The 19991-nt window shown below is 35.7% G+C and overlaps 4 protein-coding genes across 14 annotated transcripts; 1 reads left to right on the forward strand and 3 right to left on the reverse strand.

Moving 5' to 3' along the window:
- Positions 1-3: 3 nt before the first annotated feature.
- On the reverse strand, positions 4-3010 carry LOC149674093 (DNA damage-regulated autophagy modulator protein 1-like). Of its 2 annotated transcripts, XM_089839961.1 has the most exons (8): positions 2814-3010; positions 2518-2617; positions 2180-2456; positions 1928-2105; positions 1503-1576; positions 1307-1423; positions 1093-1229; positions 4-981 (listed from the first exon to the last, which is right to left on the reverse strand). In XM_089839961.1, exons 2-8 carry the CDS (start codon positions 2586-2588, stop codon positions 966-968), a joined length of 870 nt encoding a protein of 289 aa, XP_089696087.1. In that variant the 5' UTR covers positions 2589-2617; positions 2814-3010; the 3' UTR covers positions 4-965. The 2 variants fall into 2 exon arrangements, with proteins under 2 accessions (XP_089696087.1, XP_089696086.1); XM_089839960.1 differs by having other exon boundaries at positions 4-1229; positions 2814-3009.
- A 140-nt stretch (positions 3011-3150) lies between these two features.
- Positions 3151-5133, reverse strand: LOC149674094 (secretion-regulating guanine nucleotide exchange factor). 3 transcript variants are annotated; one of them, XM_089839948.1, is made up of 8 exons: positions 5000-5133; positions 4798-4927; positions 4421-4732; positions 4200-4361; positions 3859-4008; positions 3671-3789; positions 3518-3557; positions 3151-3371 (listed from the first exon to the last, which is right to left on the reverse strand). In XM_089839948.1, the coding sequence occupies exons 1-8, from the start codon at positions 5042-5044 to the stop codon at positions 3211-3213; spliced, it is 1119 nt and encodes a 372-aa protein (XP_089696074.1). In that variant the 5' UTR covers positions 5045-5133; the 3' UTR covers positions 3151-3210. The 3 variants fall into 3 exon arrangements, with proteins under 3 accessions (XP_089696074.1, XP_089696072.1, XP_089696073.1); XM_089839946.1 differs by having other exon boundaries at positions 3671-3792; XM_089839947.1 differs by having other exon boundaries at positions 3671-3792; positions 4798-4923; positions 4996-5119.
- A 228-nt stretch (positions 5134-5361) lies between these two features.
- LOC149674095 (nuclear transcription factor Y subunit alpha-like) lies at positions 5362-9590 on the forward strand. 8 transcript variants are annotated; one of them, XM_089839957.1, is made up of 5 exons: positions 5362-5503; positions 6943-7327; positions 7400-7673; positions 7743-7864; positions 7968-9590. In XM_089839957.1, exons 2-5 carry the CDS (start codon positions 6959-6961, stop codon positions 8196-8198), a joined length of 996 nt encoding a protein of 331 aa, XP_089696083.1. In that variant the 5' UTR covers positions 5362-5503; positions 6943-6958; the 3' UTR covers positions 8199-9590. The 8 variants fall into 8 exon arrangements, with proteins under 8 accessions (XP_089696083.1, XP_089696082.1, XP_089696084.1 ...); XM_089839956.1 differs by having other exon boundaries at positions 6943-7078; positions 7148-7327; positions 7400-7864; XM_089839958.1 differs by having other exon boundaries at positions 6974-7078; positions 7148-7327; positions 7400-7864.
- Positions 9442-11618, reverse strand: Elp4 (Elongator complex protein 4). The gene is made up of 6 exons (XM_089839949.1): positions 11431-11618; positions 11334-11369; positions 11045-11268; positions 10605-10973; positions 9783-9998; positions 9442-9712 (listed from the first exon to the last, which is right to left on the reverse strand). Exons 1-6 carry the CDS (start codon positions 11552-11554, stop codon positions 9584-9586), a joined length of 1098 nt encoding a protein of 365 aa, XP_089696075.1. The 5' UTR covers positions 11555-11618; the 3' UTR covers positions 9442-9583.
- Between the last annotated feature and the right edge of the window lie 8373 nt (positions 11619-19991).

Below are 19991 nucleotides of genomic sequence, written 5' to 3' on the forward strand. Positions count from 1 at the left end.
CCATTTATTTTAATTACCTTTATTTAAATAATTTTTTGTTCAAGCTACACTTCCTTATTTCAAAAAGTGCCTTGAGCAAGATACAATACAAGAGATTCAATTAGAGACTTTTTATTTTACAAAACAATTGAATTACTTTTATACACGAGTTTTATTTTAAATTTTAATCTAATCTAATTTCTATCTGGTGTAGCTCGCTCATTTTTTATGAAAAAATACTTATACAGGGTGTAATAAGAATATGGGTTTTTTCATAAATTAATTTCATCATGAATTCATTTACTAACTGTTAGTAAATGAATTCATGATTTCATGTTATGTAAGAAGGCAAACTTATAAAGAGTATCCCATTTTTAATTATGGTCATTTTTTTTTAATTAAATTAAAAATGGTCAGACTGATTGGGCATTACATAAATTAGTTTGTAAATGGTCAATTGGTCAAGCATTGTTTTTTTTTTACAATATTTAGCAATATTTACTTTCAGAAGGATTGGGGGGGGGGGGTGTATTATTGTTATTAGAGGCTTTCAGTTTTTATTTTATATTTTACATTTTATTCTTAATAAAAAATATAAGTCTAAAAGAGGAATTTCAGACAATTTCTTAAAACAAATCAAAAATAAAGTTTTTTTTTTTATTATTAACAAGTATTTTTAAACCAAGCACCTTAACTTAAAAAAAAAAATTGGCAACTCTGTGAAATTTTAATTTCATACTTGAAATTTTAATTTCATACTTGAAATTTTAATTTCATACTTGAAATTTTAATTTCATACTTTCTAAAGTAAAAATTAGGATTAATTAGTCTAATGTAGACTTTTATAACAGTTCATCCGTGATATTACAATCCCCTAAACACGTTATCACTCGTGTTATAACTCTCCCAAGTCAAGAAGAAGCCAGAAGAAACTTTGATATATCAATTGACTAGTTTTAACGCAAGAATCGGAGTTAATATTTTTTTCAAATTAAAAAATTCCTGTACAGAAAAATAACAATACAATTATTTTAAGTTTACTACTTATAAAAAGGGGGGAGGGGATGTGTGGAATTTGCTTATTTATTGTGAACATCCGCTGTAATTGTTTGCCTTAATTTAGGATCAGGTGTTTCAAAGGATCTCTCCGCTCCGTAATTGTGAGAATGAGTAATCTCTACTTGATCTTCGCTATTATAGAAATCATTAGAAGTTGGTAAAGTGTGTTCTTCCGGCGTTAGAAAGAGAACCTTATAAAGAAAATAGATTTTAATACGAGAAACTGTTCCAAACTGAAGGCCGTGCATTAATTAATTAAAAATTGTACTTTAGGAGATTCCATGGCAAAGTTTTGAAATTCCCTGACATAAGTTAGAAAGAATAAATCAAAAGCCATTGCCGTGATCCATTCAGAAGCTGTGCTAACCAAATGAGTCGCAAAGCCCTTAAATATAATTAAAGTTAAATCACATTAATTATAAGGCCCAGGGCTTTTGTCAAAGTTTAGTTTTTAAAGGACATACTCCATCTGTTGGATGCCATTTTCTTTTGTTATCACCGTGAAAGCGAGTCAAAGAAATGGCAGCAAATACTGTAGCTAGGATTTTGTAACATTAAGGAATAATAACAGCATTTTATAAACCTACAACCATAAGTTTATAAGATATGTTCCATAAGTGTGTCACTCGTTAATGAGAGCTTGTCATGAAGTGACGTAGGTGAAACGTCATAGATTCTCGTAAAGCGACGCCTAGTGAGGCGCTGTCAAAGGCTTAGTACAGACTAAAGAGGAGGATGGACTGCAAAACCGAGTGTAGTCAATTCTCACGTCGTTCTTGAACTAGCTCTCATTAAGCCTCTAACATTACGAAGTATGGGTAGTGACATACTAATGGAACATATCTTATAAACTTATGCTACAACCGTGTTATTTAAATTTTAAGGATACTCGAAACAAATCCAATAGATGCAAATATTGACAATACAAGACGTATCCTGGCCATTTTTAAGCTATTCAATAACGGATGCATATAATATGACATCACAGTTTGAAGCCAAATATAAATATTTCCAAATAGGAAAAGCATCGATGCTCCTATCAAATGCACTTCTAATACAGCAGTTTCCTAAATGATTATAAAATAAACTAATATTAGGTCATAATTGAACCTAAATTTGGTCCGAAACATTATGATAATACCTGAAAATTAGCCACTAAACTCATGCCAAATGTTGCCACCCAACCGATCCATAAGGAGGAAACATTAAGTCTCATTATTTTCACAGACTCTGATGAGAGATGATCTCGATAATATTGTTCAATTTGTTTATAGCGAATGTACATAGTACTAGCGACTATGAATGTTCCCATATTTAACAATTGACCAAATATATTGCTTTCCGGGCTCAAAGCACCAGTATCACTGATGTAAGGAAAATCGACCTCCACATGGTTTAGTAAGATCGAAATTATGTATCTGCGATGTTTCGGTTAATTAAATTACAGTTCTGGGCCTAATCTTTCAATGTTTTAATTACGTTATTAGGAATGTTGATGGCAAAATCACGAAAGCCGCAAGGGGCAGCAAATGGAGGTGCATTAAGGCCATAACAATGGCTTCAAATTATACCGGGAACACTATTTAATTAATTAAATATAGGTAAATAATCATGTGAATAAACAAAAGAGAATCATTATCTGTCACACGTGACACGCCTAAACCCTTTATCTCACTCATTCTCAAATTCTCAATAGAATTAATTTTTATTAAGTGATGCTAAGACTTGGCAAGGCACCTTTTGTCGTTTTGTGTATTATTTCAATCCTTGCTTACCTATTTAATTTTCTTTCTTACAATCATAAGCCAATGTAGTTGGATAGTTTCTGTTTCATTACAACTAAAAACAAATCCTGAATTTACATAAATTAACACTTAAATAAATGGAACTAAACTCGACGTTAATTCAACGCGCCATTAGTACATTACTGCACAGATTCCGGAAAAATTCTAGGAATCCGATGACGTAATGACGTTTGCTTTTGTTGTGCAATGGTCACGTGAAGTTCACCTTGAAATGAAAATATCTGTCACGTGGTAACAGCCTACCAATTACAAAATTCGCAATATTTTTGGCGGTTGTTTTGAAACTTAACAAACATGTTCAATAATATTCTCTACAAGTTTTTATACTTTTATTTTAACTTTAATTATACATTTTAATAATATTTATTTAATTGCGAGTTAAACAAAAGCTATGACCAGCTCCTGAACCAATATCAAGAAGTTTTTTGTCTTGGAAGTGAGGTATTTTTACTGGAAAAGGTACATCATCTTCATGACCCAAACCACACATTCCATGTTCATTCCAACCCCACGAGTACAATTTTCCATCTATAATTAAATCAATGGATTTTTGAAATTAATTATAAATTTGAAAATGTACACTATATGCTCCATATAAAACAAAATTAACTAGACTTAGCTATTAATTACATTTTCATGAAATTAGATTTAATCATAGAATAATTGTATCTCACTTTCTGTTAGTCCTAAACAATGTTCAGATCCACAGCATACCTTAAAGATATAATTCAAATTCAGAAAAAAATAAATTATTAAACAAGTCTGATATGTTACTAGATGGCGGAACTTAATGAGAAGAAATATTGCAACATTAGCATAATTTATACTTTTATAACAGGCTCCGCGATCTGGACTAGTTTGGGCTCAAAATCACAACCAGTAGCTGAGCATGACCTTCCAAGTTGACCATAATCGCCTCTACCCCATGATATAACATTTCCACCCTCTTCTACACAATTAGGCATTTATTACTTATTAATGAAGTATAAAATGGAAATTATAGATAATTTCCTACCAGTTAGACCAATATTATGTGTCCATCCACAAGAAACTTGGCTAACAAGAGGAAGGCTAAGTTTCAAAGGTGATAAGCACTTGTTGATAAGGGGGTCAACAGCAAGTTGACCCCTGTTGTTATTCCCCCAACCATAACAATCGCCCCCATCTAAGAATTAAGTTTTAATGTAGGTACATGACATAAAAAGAGGTCAATTCAGGGCCGGACTAAGGGGGGGGGGGGAGGGTCACTGCCATCGGGCGTAAGGCTTGGTGGGAGCGCATTATTTCCCCCTCCCCCAAAAAGGGGGCACAAAATTGCTTAATCCGGCCCTGGGTCAATTAAAAATTGTAACGTACTTGAAAGTACAAGTGTGTGGTAGGAGCCACAAGCCACTGACTTTAATTTGATTTTTGAAAATGGTAAATCAATTTTTGACGGAGTTTTAATAATTTTTTCATTAATGTTAGCATTGCATTGACCTTTACGATTTTCACCCCATGCCCAAATTAATTCTTCACCTATTGTGTTTAAGGTAAGGTTACAAACCTTAAAACTTCAAAGATTAAGTATAGTTTACTTATTGCAACTGAGTGTCGTAGTCCAGCCCCAATTTTTATTATATTCTTTCCCTCCAAAGAATGAATTTTCAGGGGTTTGTTAGACTGAGATATATTTTCTTCAATTCCAAGTTGGTGGTAGGAATTACTACCCCAACTAAAAACGCTGCCAAAGTCAGTTACTGCTAGTGTGAATTCCCAACCACATGCTACCTCTCTTATTATGTGTGGTCTAATGTCATTGATAAGTTTGAAAGTATTGTTGTTATCTGATTCCTCAACCCCATTCTGACCCTGTTTATTTGATCCACAACTGTATAGACAACCCCTGTCTAAAGTCAGAGCTTATTTCATAAATTTAATTCTAATTGAAATAAGCTAACACCCATACAATTACCATCTAGCATAGCAGTGTGGTTTCCTCCACCAGTTATGTATTTAATGTTCAAAGTCAAATTTGAACACTCATTAGGTTTATTTCTGTCCAATTCATCCCCTTGTCCTAATTGCCCATGGCTATTTGCTCCCTAATATGATCATTTATTTAATTATTCGCGTTAATGGACACAACGTTTGGTAAAAACAAAACCAAAACTTGCCCATGAATAGAGTTTGTGATGATTTTGCTCTGGTAAGTCATACATGTGGTGCACGTGGTGGTTGTCAAAATCACGTGCTATCCGATCACCAAAAAGCGCGCCAAATTTTACCACTGTCTCGACTCCTCCCCCCACGCCGCAAGCAGCTGACGAAGGCCTCGAGTGTGACGAAAGTAGTCGATAAATTTAGGCCTAACGTATTTTTCGAGGCGCGGCAGTTCTTCCCGATCTTGTGTTTTTTACTCGCCACGGTCACGTTGAAATCACGATAAAAATAGACATAATAAACTTACGACCTTTAGATTAATTTCTCGAATTAAATTTAAACTAAGGACGAAAGTCGCGAAAGCAGCGTGGTATTCATTGGGTAATTTTGATTATTAATTAGGCTCTCCAATAAAGACGCGAGGCGCGTTTTGTGGACGTTTGGTGATTCGTCCTGTATCTCCATTGGTGCTAGATTTCCATAGCCAATCAAGGGAAGGAGCCTACGCTTTGTCCAATGTAAGTTTTAGCAAATTACATTTCGATTTTGTTCTCAGCGCCTATTTTGTCGTCTGGCCGACGAATTATTCGCTGTTTTCCAGTTGTATGATTTAATTAGGCAATAAAGCGAAAATAAATACAATCAGGCATGTAAAATAATCCGAATTTTGCCTTTATCAAAGTCGTGTAATGGCGATTGGCGACAAAAGCACCTTGAACACAATGACCTAAAAACACTAGCTCGCACTCTCATTTCGCGCTTCATTTTGATTAATTACACCATCAATAATGTAGAGCGAGGAATATTTTAATAGCTATTTTATTTACACATTAGTATACAACTCAGTTTACCGCATATTTTCAATGGATAACGCGCGAAGTGGGAATTGTAGTTTTTGTAGATGCGTTTTAGCCTAACGAACGTGGAAGAAAAATGGCGGGTGAAATTTCTTTTCAAGCCAAATCACCTTTGCCGCGCTTTCGTAACATACGCTGGCGGCCGACCAATGCCCACGACAGAAATCTTATTGGATTGGGACTTTGGGCCGTTCCTCGAAACTATAGGTTCCCCCAACGAATCAATAAATTAAAGTTTATCGGACGTATCCGAAGGGGCCAGTCCGTAATAAAAACATCCTAAGACGTCCCATCACCAATTCTGATTGCCTAAGATCCCAAACCACTCATTTGACACTACCAAAAATAACCTTAAATGCTTCTGCCATTTGAACCATTTCCCACCTCCAAACGTTTTTTGACGGAGACGTGTCACTTAACGGCACGACAATATCGTAACGTGACTGGGTCGCTAAGTGAAACCAAATAACAAGAAAAAATTAAATAATAATCAATGAAGAAATTTCCATAGATATCAGCAAAAATCCAATAAATAAAAATAAATAAACTTAAAATTTGACATTAATTTTATTAAACCATATCATAGTCGCCATGAAATATAGCGATAAATATGTGCTAGCAAACACAAAATTTACCTATTTCAAAATTTCCATAGATATCAGCTAGGGTGGATTCCATAGATATCAGCAAAAATCCAATAAATAAAAACAATAAATAAATAAACTTAAAATTTGACATTAATTTTATTAAACCATATCAAAGTCGGCATGAAATATAGCGATAAATATGTGCTAGCAAACACAAAATTTACCTATTTCAAAATTTCCATAGATATCAGCAAGGGTGGATTCCATAGATATCAGCAAAAATCCAATAAATAAAAACAATAAATAAATAAACTTAAAATTTGACATTAATTTTATTAAACCATATCAAAGTCGCCATGAAATATAGCGATAAATATGTGCTAGCAAACACAAAATTTACCTATTTCAAAATTGGTACTTTTAAGTTCTTTGTACAGTTTCCGAACTATTAAGTCAGGCCTAAATTGAACTAACAATTAAAAGGCAGAGGGGAACCCGAAATTTATTTTCTAGCGTCATTGCACATGATATGGAACAATTTCAGATGACAACGACCCAGGGTCCTACCCCAGTAACTATCACTTCGAGTGGGGTGACTGCGGAAATGCTTCAGAACATTCAAGTTCAACAGGCTGGTCAGCAACAGCAGGTTAATAAGACCTTTACTTCGGTGAATGGATTCCACCCGGGATTATCACTGAATAACGGTTTCCCGCAGACACATCAGAATTTACAAATGATTCAAGTGACTCAACCGGGTGGGGGACAGCAAATAATGCTGCAATCAATCCCGCAGAATCAAACTATTCAACTTCAAGGTCAACCTGGTCAAGCTGTCCAACAGATACAAGTGATTCCCATAGGGCAATTGCAAGGCCAACAAGGACAGGCTCAACAGGTTAAACAAATACTTTCGCTAATGGCTCTTACCGCTGCTTAACAGCTTCCATTAAGTTGGGAAATCTAACAGCTTTGTCAACAGATCATCATACAACAACCCCAACAAGGCCAAATCATTCAAACCGCCGATGGACAAACCTTGATCTACCAACCAATGGCGGTGGATGGAACAAACTTCTTGCAAACCCAGGGAGGACTAATCCAAATTCCAGCTGGCGCTATGCAGGCCCAACAACCTCAAATAGTTCAGGCGCAAACCGCTCCTCCACAGTCTCCTCCACCGCCCCAAGCTCAACCGGCTCAAGCCATTCAATTACCAACGGCTGTTCCAGCTATGCAGGGAGGTAACATAGTCATGGTTGTACCTGGTTCCGCAAGTAGTATACAAGCGTTGCAACGAATCCCGTTGCCAGGCGCCGAACTTTTAGAAGAAGAGCCTCTCTATGTCAATGCCAAACAGTATCACAGGATCTTGAAAAGGAGACAAGCCAGAGCCAGACTCGAAGCCGAAGGAAGAATTCCTAAGGAACGAAGGGTAAAATAAATCGCTTACTTTGAACAAAAAACATCTAGGGAAATTAGGAAACTCCTAAACAAGTTTTCCCTTTGGAAGACAATAATTTATTTTGTCGTTCTAGAAATACCTCCATGAATCTCGTCACAGACACGCCATGAACAGGATACGCGGAGAAGGTGGCAGATTCCATTCGGGATCAAACAAAGAAGAATATGATGAAATGGGAAATAGGTTACCCAAAATGTGCGGAGACTCTCAAACTGGCTCTGATTCCGATTCCATGCATTCTAGCAATGGTTTAGCTGCCCAGCTAGTTGATCACCCGGAGGTAAATTTTAAATATGAAACTTAAAGCGACACCCCCACACTTCAGTTCTAATACTTGTAACTTAAAAGAAAAAGTTACGTAAGTATTTGGGGTCGACCGTAATTTTCCCTAAAACCCAGAAAAATATATTGCGGAAACGCACAAAAACATAAAGAAACACGTACCACTCCTGCCAAATATGAAACAATAAATGAGAAAGGCCAGAGAAAAGATCTTTCAGAAAGTTACAAAAGATCAGTCTAAAATAAGAGGCACTTTTTTATCACTGAATAATAAAAAAAAAAACTATATAAAACTTGTATATATTATAAATATATATTCGCCCATAACGGGCACTTTTACATGTATCTAGCGTGCCAGCCTACTTTCGTTTACTTTCTATCGCCAGATATATGCCAATAATATAGTTTACCCTTTTGTATATCAGTTTTTCGCAGATTCATTTTTATTTGAAATAGGTTTGAGCGTGAATATTAAGTTGACAAATATTCAAGACGGCATGAAAAAATGTACCTTATATATAGCTAAGAGGCTACAAATTAAAGGGAGGGTGAAGTAGAAAATCAAGTGATTTTTTTTATCGATTCTTCTACTAATTATAAGAGCAGTCTGCATAGTGAAACATTCAGGAAATACCAGCTCCGAATGATTTTAAAATTCAAATTAGGTTCAGATTTTAAGGATAATTTTAAAGAAGGTCTTCCGACCAATGGCGTAAGGCCCTGCCTTTTTATTAACAAAATTCTCGTGGCACGTTCGGTGTCGAATGAAATTTAGCGCGAGATTTGATAAAATTCGCGCGCGACGTGACAATCGTGGCGCGAGACATGAAGCGTGCCACAATAATTTTGTTAACAAAAAGGCAGGGCGTTACGCGATTGGCCGGAGGACTTTCTTTAAAATTATCCTTAAAATCTGAACCTAATTTGAATTTTAAAATCATTCGGAATCTGTATTTCCTGAATGTTTCACTATGCAGACTGGTCTTATAATTAGTAGAAGAATTGATAAAAAAATCACTTGATTTTCTACTTCACCCTCCCTTTAAGAAGGCATTCGAAATTAATTAATTCATAATTTCACAAATGCATATTATTATTATTTCAATTTAAGATCTCAGATTTTCTTAATGTAAAATCCCTATGTCAGTTGCATTACAATGAATGACATTGGGAGTCTCTTATTTAGACAGTGAGAATCCTAGATTGATTAATTAATACCTAATACTTGTTTCACTAATGTTAATTTAAGAAAGACACCTTTGCCATATGATAAATTAATTTCTTTAATGATTATTTTTCACGTTGTTAAAGTCTTACATTTTTTGATGTACAAAACAAACAAAGCTATTCAATACAAAAATGAGAACGAAACGAATCCTTTTAAAAATATTAAATTTATTCTTAAAATTAAAAATCTAGTTTGTTATGACCACTAGGGGCGCCGCAAGCCAAACTTTTAATTCTTTCTTTCGTAATTTTGGGATCTTCGCTAGAACGACTAACAGTTTCGCTTAAATCAGGTGGTAAATGAAGTTTCTGTAAATAAGAAAATGTTAAAAAAATCAAATTCTATAAGAGATCATCATGTTTTCATCGTTAAATTCACTTCTATGACAAAGCCTTTTCTAGTTGATTTGAAAACTAAATCCGAAGTGTCCGTTACAAAAGGCGTGACTGAATTTATGGCGCTTCTTTTGCGAAAATGAAATAATCCGTGATAGTCTTTAAAGGCGGGGTTGATTTTATCATCAACTTTGATTAATGGCTCAAGTTCGATGATGTAATCAGTGAATAATCTCAGTTTGTTGATGCAACTTAATTCCTGTTAAGATATTTGTTGATATTTATTGCCCGGTTTGCTCTTAGTTATATCAAATGTGGATGAGAGGGAAAGTATGACAATGGCCATAGAGCCTGTGTTAAAAAACGCGGACATCAAAGTTTCGCCAATAACTATTTAGTTTACTAGTGACTGATGGACTTGCAAACTCGCGACTGAAAGTAGTTCAGACATTTATGCTCCTTGGTTTAACCATAGCCCACTCGATCACGCGAATCACGACGCAAGCTGCTCGCGCTATAGCTAAATTACCGAGATTTGTTTTAGACGTATCTAGTTTTATGCGCTCTTCTATTGCTTCGATAACCTTACTTAAATCCATATTATACCTTCAAATACCTTTTAAAACATTACCAGCTACTCTGTCCTGACTACAAACACAAATCGAGGAAGTTCTAGCATGCACAATAGCAGACGACGGTAACCGCGTAACCGCGAATTAACACAAGACCTATTTTAAGGGAGTGAACAGGCCCTGTATAGCTACGCCAATGAAACGGTCAACTACGGCGAAACTCTGATGACTCGCGACTTTTGGCCATTTTCATACTTTTCTCTCATCCAGTTTTAGTTATATTTTAATCTTACTTGATAATATACAGTTGGAATTGTTATTAGAAAAATGGCGTATGAAAACCTAGCCAGGCTTCTGATTTGGTTTAAAAAGTTTAGTAAATTTTTCTTTGAGTTTTCCAATGGGTTTCTACACCATAAAGGGCCTCCTAATCCATTTATCACAACTCTGAGAAGGCCTTTTGGTGAGCAACTCGAAGAGAATTTTTTTATTTCAGGAACTAATAGGCTTAATAATGTCTCATATTGTGAAGTATTATGAGATAGATTGGTGGGATCTATGTTGTGTGTCATAATATGACACTCTTCAATGATTTTTGGATCCATGGTTTGGCTTAAGTCGAAGGAATGAGGTCTATCACTGCCTAATCTAAGTGTACTACCCTGATGGTTAAAGTTATCATTTTAATTTTACTTTAATTTAATTAATCAAAGTATATGATTGCATTATATACTTTGTTCACCGGTAAATCCTGGTACCTCCATGCAATTTTCATGGGCTCTGACTCAATGGGAGCCACTTTTTTAGTTTCAACTGTTGACACTCCTGGTAAACTCTTCAAAAATGATTGGCAAGTGGTCTCTGATGAGCTTATAAAACAAGTGTGCTTATGAACAATTCCTTCAGCCACAAAATACTTTGCAATTAAGCTTGAGTAAGCGCAATCACTTCCTTCTTCTGTTAATTTTTAAATTTATTAGGTGTCCTCTTATTTTTTAACAGCTCTATATATAAATACATGCCTATTAATAATATTGATCCTATTGGAAGTCCTCCGCCTGTTTAAAGGGAAAAATGACAGACAAAGGCTTAAACACAAAATCAGTTTTTAATATTTACCTAAATAATAATCAAGATTAGCGATTCCGGTTGATGTTAAAAGCTGCGCATTTTGGATAGAAACTTTAGTTCCAGGTATAATTAATTCGTTTTGTTTAACAATTTTGGTAAAACTCGACGCCATTTTAAAGAGAACGTTTTAACACGTGCTCACGGCCAACTCAAAATATCTGTGAAAACTGAAAAGTGAAGATCGAAAGAAAATAGTTGCAACTTTTGCACAGGGCTGGAAACAAGAATTTTAATATTAGTTCATTCGTAGAAGTTTCTGAAAAACAATATTAAATTATCGATTAAATATTGTTTAATTAAATTTATAAACATTTATGGCGGAATTTTGTTGCAAATCTGTTATTCTATTTCCCAAAATAACATTATCATTGGTCTAAATTTTGCATTTGTTTATTTTGGTTATTTCTATCCTTGTTCAAATCCAATATGGCGTATGGCGGTTTGTAGGTGTACGTCGAGGGTTTTCCCAGTGCTGTTTGTTTCGTGAAAATTAAGTTTTTAAAGTTTTATTTTACTAGCAAACTATTGAATTAAGTTAATATAGTAAGTTTTCGTTATACTATCGTATTTTTTTCCTTTAACTTCTGTATAAATATGCCACAAAGCGGAAAATTTTTGACGTGTACTTCAACCGAGGGTTAACTAGTTAGAATAGGCGGCAAGCAATTTTTCGCTGAAGTAATGCGGCTTCAAGGGAAAATTTGTGAAAAAACGACGCAAAACAAAGTTTCCATTCATATGAAATGGAAAAATACAAATCTACAAGTCAAGATTCGCGTCAAGACGCCTGAAAGTGGTCGGACGTGCTAAGCCTCGTCCTATAGCTCTTGGGGAAGGGAACTGGAGTCTGTATGGAAGTATTTTTGCTGCAAGCTAAAGGCGCTTAATATCCGTGAAGCCTAGGCCTCTTTAGATTTCATTTTGTTCCCTCTGACTTGACACCAAGGCCCTTATTAGTGTCAGTTTGACACTGTCAGATCTTTTCTATGAATTTGGAAGAAGGAACTTAGCATTTGCAATAAAAAAAATCATGTATTGTTTTTTCCCAACGGATCGACCACCACAACTTCAAGCTAGTGGCCTCCAGAACTATATTATTTGTAAATTCAAAAACTCCCATTTGCATTCATTCGTGCGGTGTTTAGTTCCTGAAACAAATTGGATTAACAGCAGCTGACTGACAATTTTGTTTTAAATATTATTGAAAAAGACTCTGAGAGCTAGTCATTGGCACTGAATAGTTGGAAATATTTGTTTTTTCCTCATTTATTCATAAAAGTTATATATATTATAATTTATTCTCCGTGGTTCTCCAATATTAATTAAAAATGTGGAACATGATGTGCGACGTGATGCCAACGATTTCTGAAGACAGCATTAGCCAACGTAGTGGCCAATTCTCCGGGGATGAAGCCAATTTTGAGCAGCTTATGGTTAATATGCTTGACGAGCGGGACAAGCTCATGGACACATTACGTGAAACTCAAGAAACTTTAGCCGACACACAGTCCAAATTAACGGATATTGAGAAGGAAAGAGATTCTCTTCAACGGCAGCTACAAGCCAATTTACCTCAGGTAAAAACCAAAAGCTTTTCTATTCCAATATAGATATTAATCAAAACATTCTATGAGAATTAGCCTTATCTATGATAGTATAAAATAAGCGGGTTTACTTTTCCAAGCGTGACAAATTTTAAATTGCATAATTCCCAACAGTAGGTAGTTATTAAGGTAATAGGGTAGGTAGGTATAGATTAAAGAATTTAAGGAATGTTGTTGTTGTGGGCGTTACAATTCTTAACAACACTTATATATCCTGGCACTCAAATTGGGTTAAAGTCTTCCCTAATTTCTCTTAGAAAGTTTCCTTTCTAACTTTCCCCATAAATGGTATAATTGGGTGTAGGTCACTCCTCTCTTAAACTCCCAAAAGAAAAACAAAAGTTTGATCAATTTAAACCTCTTCCAAACAATCCCAGATGGCACCACAGTGTCGTAACCTCGGCCTGTGAAACAATATAATTTTTGGGGGGTTTATGCAAATCCTGTATAAGTATATCAGCTTTATTTCTCCCATATGATTCTTAATTAAGTTAAATCAGAGAAACAAACTCTAATGTAAAGAAAAATCAGAGTTAGTCGAGAACATATCTGAAAATCGCCTTATCAGCGCTTAAAAGTGTTCTCTTTTATCCTAAGGGTGATTAAGCGGGAATAAAGGGGAGGGGTGAATATTTTTGTCCCGCCCTATCGGTGAGGTGATTCAATTAGGGCTGACAGGTGTTTTTGATGGCTGTGCAATTTTTATCAACGTAACTCGCTTAGAGAATAGTGTAGTTTTTTTGTATGGGAATCTATCTTTTACACAACACACACAGATTGCCTTTAGGGTGGCAGACAGATATTAAGCAATTGGCAGTATAAACGAGACTTTTGTCTATTCTATTTTTCCCCCAAAAGGGGGGGGGGTTTGCCGTTCCCCCAGTGTTGCCAGGCAGTTATTGAGTCAAAAGATAGCAGAGAGAAAGGCTAGCAGTTCAGTTTCCCTTACTAGTTAAACCTCTTGACTCAGTTGCCCCAACTATCTATTGATGGGTAGCTTAGTTCACACAATTTAGGGAGATACTGATGTATGTTGCAGTGATTATTACGTCCGGTTAATGGATTTAATTTGTAATTAAATAAGATCAAGTCAGACAATCTCCACTTGTACTTAACTATGGTGTAGAGGTTATATCACGTCTGCTTCCCACACGTAAGGTCCCATGTTCAACTTCAATATTTATAGAAATACAATACTTAGTTTTAATTCAAAACTAAATTAGATCAAGACTATAGGGTTCGTCAGTACTTACTCGCTTCTCAGAGGGGCGGAATTCCTCCAGCCCTTTTAGTTAAAACTATATCTTAGTTTTACACCGCCATTTTACAGGAAATCCGATCTAGTCCATCTGCTATTTTTCTCACACTTTAGGAAAGTGTATACTTTTATACTCACTCGTGTGTCTAGGAAAAATGTCACAGTTTCCACGATCGTATCATAAAAATAGGTTATTTTCGCCAGTAGTGTTTATAGAGTAATAATGCCAGACCTCCGCCTTCAACTGTATTAAATTTTCTAGGTAAATAACGTGTCTATAATAAATTTTAAACCGTGTATAGTCGGAAGGAATAGACATTAAAGAAAGGGAATATCGTTTTATAAAATTAGTTGTAAGAGAAAAAAGAAAGCAAACCGGGATATATTACGTGTAGAAACACAGATGTTGCGCTTACAACGAGCCTCTCCTTCAAATATCCAAATATTCAGTAGTATCTTGGTAGTATTTATTTCAAACCCAGTTGACTTTCCGTATCGTAACTCCATACGTAAACTAAACGTAAATGTAGCGTATCGCACGCTCGTTTCAACGACAAATAATATTACACGAGGGTCTGGCCCTTAATATCCGTCTTTGTACCGTTGATTCCACTTGCAACGCGTCTCCATGCGATGTATTTAGTCTATATTGATGTTTTTTTTTACGTGAATGACCCCCTTTTTATGTTTGCATTTTTCACGCTCCCAACCTTCTAGATGTTATAGTTGGTATAACCCTTTTCCCTCCATTGAATATTGTTGATTAAAATAGATTTCCCAAAAACGTTTTTATACACCTGGATATGGTATTGCGTGTACTACCGAACGCTAGCTGTTTCCCCTCCTCTTTTAGTCTCCCTCCATAACCGGGAAGTTACATTTTTGCATAGATATTAGAAATAGGTTTAAATAAATTTATGTTTGCCGTGGTATTATACTGTATACCCTCCTCGTATGGATATTTTTATTCGCAATTTTTAAAGATGACGGAAAATTAGAGCCCATAGGCCTGTCTATAGGATATAAGTAACTAGGTTGAAATGCAAGAGCGTTATTCCGTTAAGAAGGTGTAGGTTATATTTCTGGCCACCATTTTACAAGATGGCGGCGTATTAAAAAATACTTCATAGTTCGTGCCTTCAAAATTGCAACCTTCTAGGTAAAGCGGTTTGGGCTGGGCCTTGATTATCAGTCAGTCAGGACTTTGACATATGACATAGATGCAGATAGTTACCCCACAGAGGTTTAGTAATTAGTAATTTAACGAGAGAGAAAAATAGATAGTACACAAGTACAGTAGTACACACCTACACAGTGAATAAAAATAATTTCCTCTACTGCGTAATAACTATATTTCAAGAAGTGGGCGGACTCTATTGTAAGCTCAGGACGCTTGGATCGTAATGACATCAGTGACGTGATATGATACAATAGAGCTCGTGTGTGTACCTCGGTTCCGGTGACCAGCTTTTACAATACAATTACCATGCACATCTGCTTAAAGATTTCTCATTTCGCGGGTTTATTTGTTCTTGGTAATGCGCAACGCAGATCTGGAAGATAATTAGATTTTTAATAAGTATACTGATATCTATGACTGGGAGGTAGAAACCTGTCGTCGAGATTCAACGTAATATCGGGAAACAAGAAAGAGAGAGACAGACCCTTAAGAGAAAATTGTGTATTTAGGATAAAGAGTTCTTATTTTTTTTTTCTCTCGCGTAAAACGGTTTAGAGCAGACTCAGTCGCTTATACTCTATAGGAGGTCTCGTGGCAGCTCCTCCAAATGGGAAAGGTCCCGCAGTCCGAGTGGGTCTGCGTTTGGCTGCTGGGGCTCCACCGCGACCACTCGCTTGTTGGTGGTTCTTCGCTGTACTTCCTCCTGGACTGGGCAGCAGCAGTCGTAAAACTCTCGTCTCTCGAAACAGGACGTCGTACGATTTTCCCTCCTCCGATGTTTCGGAAAACGGACTACTACTTTGATTTTAAAAGACTCGCAAACTTTACTAGATTTTCGTTTGGATGACGATTAATATAAATTCAGTCAATTTTAAATTAATCGTGACATCATCATCATGGCGGATAACTTAAATAATAACGTCTACTATAACGTTAATAACAATGTTAATAACAATAATGGATTCGATTATCGAAGATACGGTGTCGAAAATCTCCAAAATATTCTCAAAACTCACGGCTCGCAGTGTTTACATCATTTTTTGCAGGTAAATGATTATTTATAGTGGGTTATAAACGTGATTTCATTTAAAAATTTTGTGACAGTCAGTTGGTATTCGAGATCTTCCAACTTCTCTTTTTTTCCCTCTCATTTTTTTAATTTGATTATTTAACCATCCGAAAAATTGGGTATTTATATTTTTACTTAATACAAATCGTAAAAACCACGTTAGACTTCGGTAACCCAAATATTAAAATTCCAATTCCATTTTCATTTTCGCTGAAGCGTAAAGGCAACGAGGGGTCAGTCACTGTATTAAATTGATTACGCGTAATGTTTAAAATCCCTTAATTCCCTCGGACAGTACTTATCCGTAATTGTTAACTGTCCAAGGCACGGAGTGATCAGGCCCTCGAAAGGCAACCCCTATTTTTCTAGAATGGCATATGGAATGAAATTCCGACTTCCAAACCACGACACGCTTATTTTTAGGATCGTTGCCCTTAAAAACGCCTCTTTCCAGAGTTTCCCTCGCGCTTTTGTTTATCGCAAATATACGCCGCACACACATTACCCTTTCGCAAAAACAAATCACGTGGTATACCGTTTCTGTACGGGTTAAGTGTATCGCCCTTATCGACCCTTAGAAATCGCCTACAATAGGTCAGTCTATTATGTTCTTTGTTCAAGATGACAATATTGCAGAGTCTAAAGGCAGTAGTAATGCAGGATAATTTAGGGTTACGATACGTTGTCCCCAAGTTTAACTGTGGTATGATCTAAAGTTGATCGTGGAATTTACTATAAATGATAGATATATCGTAAAATCGTCTGGGTTTTTGCACGCGTTCAAAACAATAGCTTCATTGTAACTGAATAAGCACCAAGAACCCCCATATAATATCCCTGAGGTTTTTTCTGTAAGCTACATACTTTTTGTACTGTAGTCGTGTGTGGCGAAGTTGAATGTTCTCGGGTCATATATGGGTTCTTGTAAGCACTTATATCAATGTTCGATTCTAAAAACAGGTACACAATCCAAACTAAACTACACACGCGAGTGACGTCACTATGACCTTTCGCATCTGCTGCAGGATGATAGGGCTAGGCTTAGATTGCTGAATTTGCTTAACGTTATGTTTGAGCTTAATCATTGTGTTGCGAGGTTTTCTTTCGATTTGTTAGTCGCGAGGTTTTGGTTCCTATCGATTCAATGCACGATTTGAATTTGCTAAAGGTTAGTTATATAGTTTAAAAACTTTCTTGCGCATGTTTTATTTTTATTTGGTAAATAGTATCCTATAAACATTGGGTGTACTTTGTTCTAAACATCAAGTAATTGCCCATAATATTCAGCTATGATATACCCAAATTTGTATTCACGGTTCGATATCCAAATTACTTAAAATTAATTCTGATTTTAAACGATGGGACAAGTCGTATTTTCACTAATTTACATAAGAAAGTTTTGACTGACTGACTGTTTGATTGATTGACTATAGTATCCCAAAACATCCGCTTTATTTAAATTAAAAAAATTAATAAGGAAAGTTTTGCGACTAGAAATGTAGGAAAACGTACCGAATTACGTCCTTATGCGTTTCAGAAAATTCCGCGGCGGTATAACATTTAGTATACTTGTTCCCCTATATCCTATAGTTTCTTTGAATATGTGGCCAGAATAGTAACCATAACATCCTTAACCCTACTAGTAATATTTAAAAATAAAATTTATGCAAATTTACCGATATTTCTGTGTTTTCAAACTCTCTCTGTGACGTAAAGGTATAGTACAATCTGAGCATATTTGCATTTATTTGTATTATTTTTTATTTGGAGTTCTATAACCTGGGTTTAACCCTAACTGCTTCAAGACATTCTACCTGAGAAATAGGTTATAGTCAATTAGAAGGTGGCATTTATACCGTATATAGTTTTAGTCTTAGCTGTACGCACGGCGGCCGTTATGGCGTCACTGTACTCAAGAAACACGTAAAAGCTTTTTAACCTTTTAAAGGCCTACTCAGACTTGAGTAAAATTTTATCGTTCCCGTCGGTCGCCTCGTTATTTTTTTTTCGTTTCCCCTCGCGTCGCGTTTCCCTGTTCAGAAGTCCGAGCAGACGACTTAAAACCAGGCTCATTTTTTAATACTAAAACAGCTGAATCGTAAGTGACAAGCATAATAAAAACATTTCATGTATTGTCTGCTAAAGCGTAGCTCACTCAATCACGCGTTAGTAAGGCATGATCGATTAGGCTATGGCTAAAGAAAAGACGCCATAGAGGTGGTATCATCTCGACACTGGGTGACGAAACTCAAAATTTTCAAGCTAAACCCGCGAATCGTTTACGTAGTTGTACTTACACGTGTCTAATTAAACAAGCAATGCGACTTCACCGACTTGAACGTATAAGATTTTAGTCTGAAGGGGCCTTTAATCTTCCCCCCCCCCCTCCCTTGCCTTGAGACCCTTATACTTTTTTTACACGTTAACGAGCTATATATACATTAGGTTTAACATTTTATCATCACCTGGAAGGCTGGAACATAGTCCGTTTGATTCTGTATGCCGCTCGGTGTTTTGATTTACAGTTATGTTTAGTTATTAGAAAAGGTGAAAGGGCGAGTGCCGACTATAAAATGAGATCGTACAACTAAAATCAAAATTGTCTGGATCAGTTGATCTTATAACATTTTAATTATAACTCTCAAGAGACTATTAAAACAAATCAAGGTTATACAGGGTATTTCTGGTAAGTCTGCCTTAAATTTAGGGGGGATGTTCTTTGGGTGCACGATTTTGAGTCGAAATTGTAACTTCTATCTCCATTTTGCCACAATGGCCACTGTTTTCGAGTTAATATTTAAGTGTTTTAATGATGACCCCTTAATTAAATTAGAAATCATTGTCTTTCAGTTTATTAATTAAATTTAAGGGGTCATCCGTAAAATACTATGTACAATCTTAACTCGAAAACAGTGGCCCTTTGGGCAAAATGGAGACAGAAGTTACATTTTCGACTCAAAATCGTGCATCCAAAGAACATCCCCTTTATTTATGCCAGACTGATAAGAAACACACAACTATTTAAAAAACATTTCCGTATGAAAAAATAGGCCAAATATAATATACGAAATGACTATTGAGTTTTATAAGGATTTGCAATAAAGCCAATCAGGTCTATATAATGCACGACTTTGAGATTAATTTAAATGTGGGTGTCATTATCCTTGACCTTTACATAGAAGTCCGGATATCTCCGCGTGTTTTTAAGGAAATCTCGGAATTTTCAGAATTTTTCTTTCTAGGCCTAATCGCTGATAATCTTAATATTTTTCTATATTTAAATACCATTTTTGTGGTGGGCGCCATTGCTATGCATTTATTTCCACTGCCGACTTCACTTGTAAACCCATATTGGTTTACCGTGAATTTCACGAGTAGTTTCCTCGTTGGGCCTTGGCAGGTATAGAATACCAGAACGAAATAGACCATTTCAATGTA

The sequence above is a fragment of the Phalangium opilio genome, unplaced genomic scaffold (genome assembly GCF_054372755.1).
Source record: "Phalangium opilio isolate 3A_F unplaced genomic scaffold, DU_Popi_V2 ptg000048l_1, whole genome shotgun sequence".
In the NCBI taxonomy this organism is placed as follows: domain Eukaryota; kingdom Metazoa; phylum Arthropoda; class Arachnida; order Opiliones; family Phalangiidae; genus Phalangium; species Phalangium opilio.